The 12,603-nt window shown below is 40.2% G+C and overlaps 2 protein-coding genes across 3 annotated transcripts; both read left to right on the forward strand.

Moving 5' to 3' along the window:
- The first annotated feature begins 837 nt into the window (after positions 1-837).
- Positions 838-7,352, forward strand: oscp1a (organic solute carrier partner 1a). Its single transcript, XM_076300951.1, has 9 exons — positions 838-979; positions 1,251-1,418; positions 1,689-1,769; positions 2,031-2,134; positions 2,539-2,667; positions 2,858-2,921; positions 5,803-5,948; positions 6,430-6,487; positions 6,899-7,352. The coding sequence occupies exons 1-9, from the start codon at positions 848-850 to the stop codon at positions 7,016-7,018; spliced, it is 1,002 nt and encodes a 333-aa protein (XP_076157066.1). The 5' UTR covers positions 838-847; the 3' UTR covers positions 7,019-7,352.
- A 1,870-nt stretch (positions 7,353-9,222) lies between these two features.
- On the forward strand, positions 9,223-12,474 carry lsm10 (LSM10, U7 small nuclear RNA associated). 2 transcript variants are annotated; one of them, XM_076300953.1, is made up of 2 exons: positions 9,223-9,466; positions 10,197-12,474. In XM_076300953.1, the coding sequence occupies exon 2, from the start codon at positions 10,219-10,221 to the stop codon at positions 10,591-10,593; it is 375 nt and encodes a 124-aa protein (XP_076157068.1). In that variant the 5' UTR covers positions 9,223-9,466; positions 10,197-10,218; the 3' UTR covers positions 10,594-12,474. The 2 variants fall into 2 exon arrangements, with proteins under 2 accessions (XP_076157068.1, XP_076157067.1); XM_076300952.1 differs by having other exon boundaries at positions 10,214-12,474.
- Positions 12,475-12,603: the final 129 nt, after the last annotated feature.

A 12,603-nucleotide genomic window follows, 5' to 3' on the forward strand; every position in this document is an offset into this window, starting at 1 on the left:
ATTAAACTCAAAATCAGTGTTTGCTCATGAATAACGGTAGTAGGTTATACTCTCTCGTAGGTGGCCAACTGAAATACCCCGCACACGCTCAGAGCAGTAGATAATCCCAGTTGCTCAGTGCGTCTAGCTGCTCCAGAGCTGCTAAGAGAAGTGGTCAAGTGACGTGGCTGTAGTGTCATTTGGAGTTCCCACAGCGTCCTTGGTTTGCGTCAGAGCGCAGGCTAGGCCTATCAGAAAGATAGCATTCACACTCGTTTTAATTCAGTGTCTCACCCCAATATATTTGCATTGAATGAATTATGTTTATTCAATCTTTGCTTATTTTGCAGCGGGTATTTGGTCAGAGGATGACAGAAAAAGAGGTACATAGGTCGTCCCACTGTCCATGTAGCTTGTTACCATCTTGATAGTTTGTGAGAATCCCATGGTGTTACCCAGATGAACAATGTATTAGATAAGCGAATGTATTTTACATTAGAGGATAGTCCTGCAGAAATGTAATTTCCCCAAATCAAAAGCATCCCAAATGATTATCCCAGTTAGTGTATTCTAGTGTTTTAAATCCTTTAACTGTCAAATGTAATAGTAAATATGTAGCTTAGTTGAAATTAGAACTATGTAATTATATTACGGATGTCCTCTCTGTCGTTTATGTAGATAAGGTATTAGCAGATTTCTCTATGCCAGTTGACACCATTGAAACTACTGAGTTGCAGTATTCTGTTCATGTAGTTCACTTCATAATTAACTATTTATAGGTTTGCCAAAAAGCTATCATTAACACACCTACTGAGACATGTTGTCATTATTGGCTCTGCCTGCAGTGATGAGTGATATCATTGGTACCATGTTCAACAAGCCCTTTATGGAGGAACTGTTGAAGCCCCAGGATATTTACTCTCATAGGGCAATGAGGACTCTTTTGACACGCATAGCGCACGCATCAATCATGAGGCTCAACCCTGCCAGCATGGATAAGGTATGTATGTCTGTCCCATACCTCTACATCTGCTCTATCAGTACTATCACAACTTTGAGGTCAAATCTTTTGAAGCAACCAAAGAAGTTTACTACAACCTACTCGTTTGAACCCAACTATATAGTACATGTAAAGTCTATGGTTTTGTACTATATGCTGTAAACTTAGTACAAAAGTTAACCCTCTTTTGCACCTATTGTCTATTACAAAACATTTACTGCTGCAAACTAATAATTTTACTGTTTCTTCACTGTTCATTTAACCCATTCAGTTGTATGACCTGATGATCATGGCATTCAAATATCAAGTGCAACTCTGTCCAAGGCCCCGTGATTTACTGCTAGTGACACTTAATCACATTGACACTATTAAGAGTTTTGTAAGACACAACCCCAGGCTCTCCAACCAGATAGATGAGGCGCAACGACAATTAATTGAGGTACTTGTGAAATCTGTCAAATCTCTGTCATTTCACTATGAGCTCACACAGATAGACTTGCCGATAAGACTGAGACAACCTAATAATATGGTTCAGGATGTCTTTTTCTCTATTCAAGGTTGAAATGGAGGACTTTAAAGAGATAACAATATTGTACCGCCATGTCGTAATTATATAAAATTACTGTCGAAGGGCTAAAATGTCATGTCTACTGTAGAGGAGTATTATGTCATTACAAATTTGATTCTAGTTTCATGCTCCTCTTTGTAGATGTATAAACCTTTGACTGATGGGGAGTTTCATCTTATCAGACAAACCCTACTAATCTTTCTGCAAGACATGCATGTTAGGGTAAGTTTTATGTCATATGGTTTATGGACAATGTTTAACTGAGACATTGAGACACTGAGAAAGTGACTGTCAGCAGGTACATCTCTGCACAGATAATGACAAGAATATACTGTAAGCACTGCGAAGTTGTGTTTTTGTATATTGCATATCTGTATTGCATTCTGATTCTGAAGCTCAGAAAAAAAAGTAATTTTTTCAGATACTGTTAATCAAGACTGCTTATAAACACCTACATTTCCACATGTTTTGATCTGCTTTAAGGTGTCAGTGTTTCTCAGAGAGAAGCTGCAGAATGCCAATGGTCACTTTGTGCTGAGCACCTCCGGGCCTGTACCTCAAGGCTCAGATGTTCCCGGCCTAATCAGGTAATCTCAGATTGGCTCGAGGGAAGGAAGTGACTGAGTTTATGAAGCTGGCATATATCTGACACAGTAAACTCTCTGGCGTCACGGTAACAAGTGCACGGCGTTCTCGATCTGCAGATTAGTCTGAAAGCAAAAGGCCAATGTATTATTCAACATTTAACCTTTATAGGGAAGGTTTTACTTTTTGAACAATGTTGATAGGCAACCCCATAACCAGTTCCATGTATGTAGGAATAATCATGCAAAAACAAATTAATTCAAATAGTAAAATTAAGTCAAAGTCAATCAATAGGAATGTGTCAAAACCACAATGGTCAGGAACATTGGGCAACAACATTGCGTAACAAAGTTGCTTTGTCTTTTATCAGCTTCACAGTCATGTAATAGCTTTTTTCTCTGCACAGGTTATTTAACAATCAGGGTAAAGAGGTGAAACGATGTGAGTTCCCCAGTGGTGGGACCTACACCAGCCCTGTACGTGAGGGCTCCTTCGATATGGCTGGGGACCGAGTCACTCGACTGGGCACCAACATGTACATAAATGCTCATTTTCAACTTTGACATCAATGTTTATTGTTTGAAGAGTATTCTATTGGGCCATTTAAAATACCTCAACACCTTGAGATATTTGTTGGACATTTGAAAAATGCCTGTTGTGTGTAATGTGACTCAAGAACCCTTTTTTATTTGTTTGTTTGTTGTGATACTATTCATTATGAGCAGGTACAGTGAGTCAGCGGAAAATACACAGACCTCAGGATCTCCCAAATTCAAGCAGAACTCCCAGGTACATAGACAGTTTTCTGGAGTCACTAACCACTCCCTGACCTAATCTATGACCCTGACCTAATCTATTGAATTGGTCTATAGCAGGGCTTTTTCACTACTGATTGTGACCCAGGGTTCACCATTCTGAGTAACAGGAAAACCTGTTGTAGGGTGGGAGGTTTAAAAAATTGTGATTTCTGCAGTGAAACTACATTACTGAATGCATGGTCAGGGACCACCTGCAATGCACAGACCACCAGGGGCATACAGACCACTAGTTGAAAACCCCTGGAGTATCAAAGGTCTTCACAGAGTTCAAGGCCTAGTCACTGTCGAAACACTAACCTGTCCAACCTGTTGCATGGCATGGCACATGGCATGTGTATAAGGTGTATACTACACTATTCCATTTAAGCAGTGGTGGAGGAAGTACTGAAACTCAGTACTTAAGTAAAAGTATCACAATGCCAACCCTACTTAAGTAAAAGTAAAAAGTACCTGCTTTTAAATGTACTTAAACTATTAAAAGTAAAAGTACTTGCATAATGAGTTATTATCTTATTATCTATAGGCTTATTCAAATTAAAATAAATCAGTAGCCTATGAGCTGTGGCATTTTAATATAGCTAGTTTTAGGTTATACTAGATAGTTTTAAGCTGATGTAATTGTGCTTACCATCCATGGCCCCGTTTACAGTTGACGTTTACAGTCTGACTTACAATTCTGGAGACTATTCTGGTTATCTACTAGGGTGATTTTCTGAGTTAAATATCATTCAGCTGAACACAAGAGTCTGAAGTTTAACGGGGTAGACAAGGGAAACGTCCGGTGGATCGTAAAGCCAATTCTGCAAGTCCAGATTGAACAGAAAAGTTGTTGAGAAAGGTGTCTTTATGATAAGGTTCAATTTCACTTGTGCAGACATGCATAGACATTGAATGAGCGCTCACATTACTACCCCCCAATTGTAGGCTATGCCTCTTTATTTGATCACACAATTAAGAAATATTTTAATCTGGAACATGTAGTTTTTTCGGACAGCGGTTCAATAATAGTCTACCATTCATTTGTGCCCCAAATGATCAGACGTGTGACAGGGCATAGCCTGTAACTTCGCTGCTCCGCGGACTAGCAATCTCATCGGAGAAGAGGCCCTAACACTGCAGATAATAGACAGAGAAAGGCAAGCATATGCTCAGGGCACAGAACACAGTTGCATGTCCAGTGTAGCCATGGGTCTGGTGAATATAGCCTACCGAATACAGATGGCTACAAACTCACGCTTTGCCTGGTCTAGACTAGAAGCCTATGTTTAAAAGATTTAGAAGCGGGGCAAGTAGCACTCTGGGCTAGCCTAGAAATCTAGACGCGCCCCTAGCGGGCTAGTCTAGCAACTCTCCGTTGACTTGTGAGCTCTAGAAATCGAAACTAAATCTGGCATTGAAATCGTGTATAGAGTCGTTTGTTGGGCTTAACATAATGATTGATGGCAGAGTTGCAACGGTTTGGCTTGAATTCCCTGCTACTTGAAAACAAATATCATATTGCGTCCTATTGCGTGCAGAGGGAATTTGAAAGACAACTGATTATCCCGACCCTCGGACTGAGCACTGCGAACGGTGAGTGCCCAGACCCTACATTATAATGTGGGTCTGGCTCGCCAGGCTAACTCTGGGCCCTATCATGACATTCTAAAGTGCATCGTCACTCGTCAAAAGTCTATTCAAATTTAGTAGGATGTCCAGTTCACATTGGGAGGGGTTTCGTTCTCAAAAGTGGAGCGCATGGCGTAACAAGGTGTTCCTAGGTATTTTAATCAGTCATATGGGTGTGTTTGGGGCGTAACATCATTTTAAACCAATGAGAATGACATCTGTCATTCCCTTTAACGGCGCAACACGCGATATGTCAAATAAATGCATCGGTATTTTGGCATTCAAAGACGCATTTGAAGGAGGCTGCTTGCGAGACCGTATAGAAGTCATTCTTAAACCATGCTTTACTAAAACCTAGCATAGCCTTCACGCATTTGCACTCGTCTATTTGAACTCATTGGCAACTTCACCAAGGAGTCAGTCAACGACAAGACAGTTATATGCAGTTACTTTCACTATTGACTGACAATGGGTTACCATCGAAAACATAGGCTGGAAAAAGCAACACTTACCCTAATGTTGTCAAATGACTGAATAACACAACATTTATCCTGCAGAGGAGTTGCTTATATCTCGTGACAGTGCGTCTTCAGCTGTGCTCCATACGTGTCTCTCGCCTCTCCCCTAATCACTTTTAACCGTCATTACCAATTTGCAAATGATGGTGAATAACTACTCATTATGAGATGTACAGTATTTCGTAATATCTTTATTCTAATTATGTTTCCCATTGTAATCGTGCAATTTGTAATGCTTTGCATGGACGTGCGCTGGTGTGCGTTCATGAATGATAGAAGGATGGTGCGTGCACCTGCCAATATGACTGTTGACATGCGCTCTTAAAATAAACGTGCAAAATACCGAATTCAACTTTCCGCGGGTGAATAACGAGTATTACGCCATGCGCTGGTGGCCCAAAATACAGCCCTCTATCTTTGGTAGCAACCCAGCCCCCTGGTAAAACAAACGTGTTTGTCAAAGAGAAAAAAAAAATGATCATAAAATGTAACGTAAAAAGGAACAATGGTGTTGTAGAAATGTAGCGGACTAAAAGTACAGATAATTGCTGCAAAATGTAACGAAGTAAAAGTCAAAAGTATGCACTATAGATTCTACTTAAGTAAAGTACAAATATATGGAAAATTTACTTAAGTACAGCAACAAAGTATTTGTACTTCGTTACATTCCACCACTGCATTTAAGAAATGTCTATCCATTTATCTATCTATCTATTTATCTATCAGGCTGACACAACCCCCAACCCTTTGGCTAAAGAAGAACTGAACCTGCTGGCTAAGCTGATGGGAGGTATGGAGGTACAGGACAGCCCCAGTGGGAACTCAGCCTTCCGCGTCAACCTCTTCACCACAGACCAGGAGGAAGAGGAGGCGTGAGTGGCATGATCAGTAGATGGTTGGGAGTAATGTTACCAGAATTTCAGTGTCCAAGCTTGTGGTGACATTATGTCACTGTGTGTGTGTGTGTGTGTGTGTGTGTGTGTGTGTGTGTGTGTGTGTGTGTGTGTGTAAACCATTCAGACACTTCATAAAAGTTAGATTTGCATTTACAACTCATGGCGCTTATCTTAGGTGACTCATGAGTAAGGTACAATGCAATCAAACAGCTGTTAAATAATAAACTAGAAAGAAAAGCTTCTTAAAGCCATGTTTCAGTTTTACCACATACAAATGCCACATAGATGCAGATGAAGTGCATAAACATTTCAGAAAAATTCAGGATTCACAAATTCAGTGTGATTACCCATGCATTAGCCTTCATAGATATTCAGTGTGAACATAAGGCTATTATTCAGAATTAATATTTTATCCTGCCATTTTACCCAGTTGTTCAATCTGTGGAATCTTCTTTAGGGGAACCGCAAGTGAGACACACGGAATGTTCAGTGTCATAAATATCCAAGCAACAAAGGTAAATACTTCTGTGAAGGAATTCAGTTATTTTATTTACTGTTGGAACAGTACCTGGCTTTGTGAAGTACTAAATCATCAGTGAAATGTTTGACAGCTGATATGAGTTGCAAACCAAACCATGTACTCATCATCGCAGTATATTAAAACTGCATGTGAGGTAAACTAGAATCGCAAAGCTTCTTCCAATGAAGAACTCAAAAAAGTTTGTTTTACTTGGTGGGAAGCCAGATACTTTGCATACAATTTGCTAATCCAACAATGCCCTCAGGTCATGCTCTAAGGCATCGGTTTAACTTCCTGAAAATCTGCCTTAAGAACCCTTTAAGCCCTTTACCCACCTGACTTCACTGCTACAGCAAGGACCAAATCATTCAGTAAACCACTTTATTTTCTTGATGTTTTCTCTGAGGATCACCGTGCCAATTCTGAACTGGCCAGGATTGCTGGTGAGTTCACCGATCATGAGGAGAATTCGGACGCTCCCAGCAGCAAAGGGGACCACCTGCTGTCACTGATGGATGACCTGTGAAGATGAGCTACGAAACGAGAAAGACCTCATAAGACAAACAGGAATGGTGCTACGCATTAACTCTGAATTTAAACTACAAGAACTGACGCTTGTGGTTTGGTCATGTTTCATGTTTAGTCTTGTCACATGGCTCTGCAGGTAGAAAAAGAAAGAGCAGACGCCACCTGGCACTGCTGGAAAGAGGAGAAGAATACTCTAGCCAGTAGGACTCATTGGAGGCATTCTGTGGAGGCGGTGCGTGCCACGAGGCACGAGGAGTTCATGTAGTCACACGTTTGTGTGTGTGGTAATTTTTTTTATTAAAATTGTGTTGGAGGTCACATAGCGTCCCTAGCGTTTTTGCTGTTAGTGCTCTGGTTTCTGTGGTTTTGAGATAAACAATATGCTTTAATTTACTTTTAATTATTATTATTATTATTTGCAATCTGTCTATTGAAGTGCAATACAACATAATGGAACTAAATTGTCTGGACATAATGTCATGGCATGATAAGTGTTAAATGCAGACACTGAATTTCTGAAATTTCCATATAATGTAATAGTTACAAAGCACAAAAAAATGATATTCATGTCCACTAATAAACATATGTTTTAAGTTATTAGTTTTTTACAACTGTTTACACACATTTTCTAAACTCTGTTTCTATTTTTCAAAACTCTACACACAAACCCCACAATTGCTCACACAAAATGCAAAATGCCTCAAATCTCCAGCAAAATGACACACAACATTAAAAATGTCATAAACACATCTCTAAAGCAAACATTCGCCCCACATTATAAACACTTTTGTCATAATACAACATTTTGTAAACATCATGTACACACTGTTGCTCAAAACCTAAAGCTCTTCTGTCTTTCATCTTCTATGTATATTTCCATACAAGAGTGAAAGTCATCTACAGAGAGCAGGGCAGTTGGGCATGTATATTCATATGATAGACCCTTTCAGGCCCCAGCCGTGGCGCAACTGGCTGGGGCACCTGCACCGTGCGCCGGCGACCCCGGTTCGATTCCCGCCCCCTTATCTTTTCCGGATCCCACCCCGACTCTCTCTCCCACTCACTTCCTGTCACTTTCCACATCCTGTCGCATTACTGTAAAGGCATAAAAAAAGCCCCCCCCCCCTAAAAAAAAAGGATCGACCCTTTCAACTGCAGAAACAAACATGTGCGTTCCTAAGGCATTTCTTGAGGCACACTTAACAACATTGAGCTGCTGGTAACTTGGAGACAGAAGACAAGTTTTACATAAAGTCAACTTTTTGTAGAACATTACGCTAAAGTCCAATTCATTTTCATTTCAAAGTATCGGTTCTGAACAAGTATTGGTTCTGAACTGGAAATGAACTGAATCTGGAAATCCTCTAGGAACAGATTGAAAGGGTAGCCTACCCTTACAAAAATGAAATGTTTTGCGGCAGATCTGCAGCAAACTTGTGGGTGATGTGTAGGAGACAAATGAGTTCACTATAAAATATCGCCAGAAGTTTGCCAGTGTTGGCTGCTAGAGGCAAAGTTCTGGCAACAATAAGAAGTACAGCAAAGTTCTGGCAACAATAAGAAGTTTGCCACTAGTGTTCGCCAGTGGTTTGCCACCACACTTAACCAATAATGGCAAACTTCCAGTGAACTTCTGGTGACAAACCTACCTGCATAATGACATTGCTGCAAAATTTGTTTCAACTTTGCCAGAAACCTAATTTGCATGTGAAAATATTACACACCTATTAGATAGGCCTACCTTTATATAGAGTATACAGTATATAGAGAGTATCTACCTTTATATAGAGTATATCTATTCATAAGGCAATGATCTGATGGTGTTTAGTAAAGTAATGAGTGTTTGTACATTGAAGACTGAGTGTGAATAAGTGTGGCATTTTGCAAAATGTGTTTTAGGAAATTGAAAACAGTCAAACACTGATAATTAGTGTATGGTTTTGCAGATTTGGTGTGGAGTTATGGTGTTTTAAAGACATGTTTAGAAAATTGTGTGACAAGCAAAACATTTGTGTGTAAGCAGTTGAAAAAAACTGTAAAAAAAACAAAAAAAAACTCTTACCTCTGCTGATGTTTTTACTGCAGTGTTTATATCCTTTAGTCACTAGAGGGAGTAGTTATCCTGATAGTTTTCTGGTTTGATGACGTCTTAAAAAGGAAATGACGTAATCATCATCATAAACCACCGGCGCCAGTCTACGCAAAAGCTTTCCTCACTAAAGTTAAAGCAGATTCTCTGGTTAAAGTTTCTTACTGTCTATGTTTCTGGTCTACGTTAGTGGCTAGATCTCTGAGCGGCACCCACTAGCATAAGGATACACAGGATCTAAAAGAAAGATTAAAGAGGACCCCAAACTGTGAACGTTTGATTACTGGTCTCTGGAATCTTAATAGTCTGAAAGGTTTGCTTGCTTGAGACTTGCCTCCAGCGTTGGCAACGGCACAGGTACTGACGTTGTTTGTGGTAGCTGTTTTCTTCGCTCTTCAGAGTTTTTAAGTTTAGACTTTATCCAGTGCAGCGGAGATCTGTCTGAATGTGATGTTTGCTGGACCTAACACAATGCATGAAGTCAGAGAAGTTCCGTAAATGGGCTCTGACGAGGTTCAGCATGCATCACATTCAGACAGATCTACGCAGCTTATTTGAGCAGACGTGAGTGTAATGTCTCCACATACAAAATCGGCCTTTATAAGAACTTGTAATGTCGTCCCTACCTTACCGAAGCTTCTGCTTAAGAACACAACTTTGGAAAATTAGGAGTGCACTAGCTCACTCAATGTCAACCAGGCTAATAGGCCTAGCTATAACATAGATGACGCTAACGTTACGAGTAGCAGGCCAGTCAAACCGAGGAAAGCCTGTCGTATCTCCTCTCCTCGCAAAGACTTTTGGTGAAAAATGGCATGTAGCTTTCTCATACTAGATTGTATTCTCCTTCCTCTAGAATGCAGTTAGTGTTTACAAGTTTGTATGTCTATGTCTTCCCATAATAGCCTATATCACCTTTATGATATGAATGGTGTCGTGAGCTGAACGTTACTGTCAGTTCAGTGTCTGCAAGATCGTCATGCCTGCGTTTAAAACTTGCACTCATTAAGATATTCTGGATATGTATTTTTGGAAAACAATATGATCTATGTTTCTATATTCCCTGATATATCTGTGATCTCATTAGTATACTGTATCTGGCAGGGCCAATGGAGGTGTCGCACTCAATCAGGGAGCGCACAATCGCAGAGAACAGTCTGGTTGTCCTACTGCAGGGTCTGCAAGGCCAGGTGACCACAGTGGACCTGCGGGACGAGAGCAAAGCCAGAGGCCGCGTGGTCAACGTGGATGCTTTCATGAACGTGCGTCTGGAAGAGGTGCTCTACCAGGACCGCAAGGGACGTCTCACTAAGCTGGCGGACCTGTTCATCACTGGACGCAACGTTCGCTATGTACACATTCCGGATCATATGGACATCGTGGAGACCATCAAAACCCAGTTGGCCAGGATTCACAGAGTTCGGGATTTCTCTGGGAAACAGGCCGGCAGGAAAGAGTACTCAACCAAGAAAGGGAAAAAATGACACCCTTTTTTAAAAGGCAGTCATCAGATAAAACAGTGCCTTTTTGAACAGGTCCTGGCATACTGACGATAAAACTTGTTAAAAAAAAAAAACTTTGGAAGAATGGGCCCCAGGCCCTCATGTCATGGTTCTTACTTAGGCCCCTTTATGTCAAGCCTGAATCTTCAACAAATTGTTTCAGATTCAGTGTGGCCTTTATTATATTATTATATTATATTAAGCCTAATGATTAAATAGTGCATTGAGAAGTGTATATTGTTTTTAATGGAGAAGCCAGAATTGTTGTCTGAGATTTCATCTTCTCCATTCATCTAGCAGATCTTCACATTGCTCATGCCTTTTAACATTATAGCTTAACTATAATATAAGAGTGAGGAAAGGCCAGTCCAGTCATCGCTGATGCGGGCATAATTGACACAGTGTCGTATTGAAGCTCGTATCAGGGTCTCGTGCTTGTCTAGTGTATCAACTCCAAGATAACTTGTTTTTCACAATTCTTGAAAGTGGCTTCATGTTCTTGGTTTGCCTTTTAGTTCAACAACCAAACTATCTGTCTTTCCTCTGAATGCTGTTATACGGTATGGGAGTTTAGCTAACATTACATAAAAACAAGCCCTTATTGTCATGTACACTGTGCATCCCAGTGTATACACTAACTATTAGCCATAGTAATGGTTAAAAATGAGGAAAAAGGATATGCTGTAAATTAAGTCAAGGGTGGAGCTCCATTTGTCGATCATCATATGACTAGTTCAATAATATTAGTTACATATAATGTCGATGTGTGAAGTGTCGTCATCAAACTAAACCGAAATCCCTGTGCAGAGCCAATAGCAGCTCTTGGTAGCAAGGTACAGTGTGAATGCAAGTTAAGACTACTAAAAAGTCTGGTTGATTCTGATTTATGTTCAAACTGTATTGAGGCAATCATCTACTAACCACCTTTTGACAGAGGATAATGTGTCAATTATCAACATGAATTATCAACTAACAGAATGCATTAATTTTCAGAAACACATGCAGTTGGTGACGTACATACAATATAAAGAGGATGTTTTGAATGTAGTTTGAGGGTGAGATTTAGTGCCTCATGCTTTGACATTCAATGACAGTATGACAGATGACATGAAAATTGTGGAATGCCATTCCAGGGAATGGCACTCCTGACAGGTCTTGCCCTGCCCCTAATAAATTGGATTTCATTGTTGTTTGCACTGGCTGAAGTACCCAGGGCCGTGTTGACGCTGGCACTTGGCTCTCATGCTGGTCCTTAATGTTACACCACTAAAGGGAATTGTTAACAATTCATCATAGTGGCTTGGAACGTCAACATAAGACATGATTTCCAGGGTCTTGATGTGACTTTTCAAACAACAAAACAAACTTTATCATGCCCCCCCTCCCCTGGATGCTGTTATTCTCACTGATTGGATACTTGGAAGTGGATACTTAATTGAGAAAGCTGTCTCTTAGTGAAGTTTAAATGAGCAAGCATGAAGAGTGAGGCCTCTTTTCCTACATTTGGGTTCTAATGTTTACATTACTGTACTCTGTGTTTGTGAATAAAAAGAGTATGTATGTGTTGAAGAATTCAAGGAATTTGTATAAGGGGAGGGTGTTATCAGAAACAGTCTCGGCTGATGGAACGCATGCACGGAACATAAGTGGAAACCATTTCTGGCCTCGGAACAACGTTAACACTGTGTTGATCAACTGCAGGGGGGGGCAAAGCCAAGCATTTTTTTGTTGTTTGTTTTAAAAAAAAAACAATAATCACATCAAAGCTTGAGGTGTTTCATAACACTGAAGAAATTACCCTGAGGATAATGTCACCTATAACAGAGAATCTTGTTGTGCTCAGTGTTTAAATATTTCCTCACATTACAGTCTTTCATTGTCATCTGTTGGTTTGTTTCTTTCAATATAGGAACAGGTGGCTTTTTTTGTCCATAGAGTTGACTGACTCGTCTGTGCCTCATTCTTGACTTCTGAGTCCTCGTCGGTTTGTGA

This window comes from Alosa pseudoharengus, unplaced genomic scaffold (genome assembly GCF_046254945.1).
Source record: "Alosa pseudoharengus isolate Yale_2024_CS ecotype anadromous, Long Island Sound unplaced genomic scaffold, YU_APseudo_1.1 YU_APseudo_1.1_scf_23, whole genome shotgun sequence".
NCBI lineage: Eukaryota > Metazoa > Chordata > Actinopteri > Clupeiformes > Clupeidae > Alosa > Alosa pseudoharengus.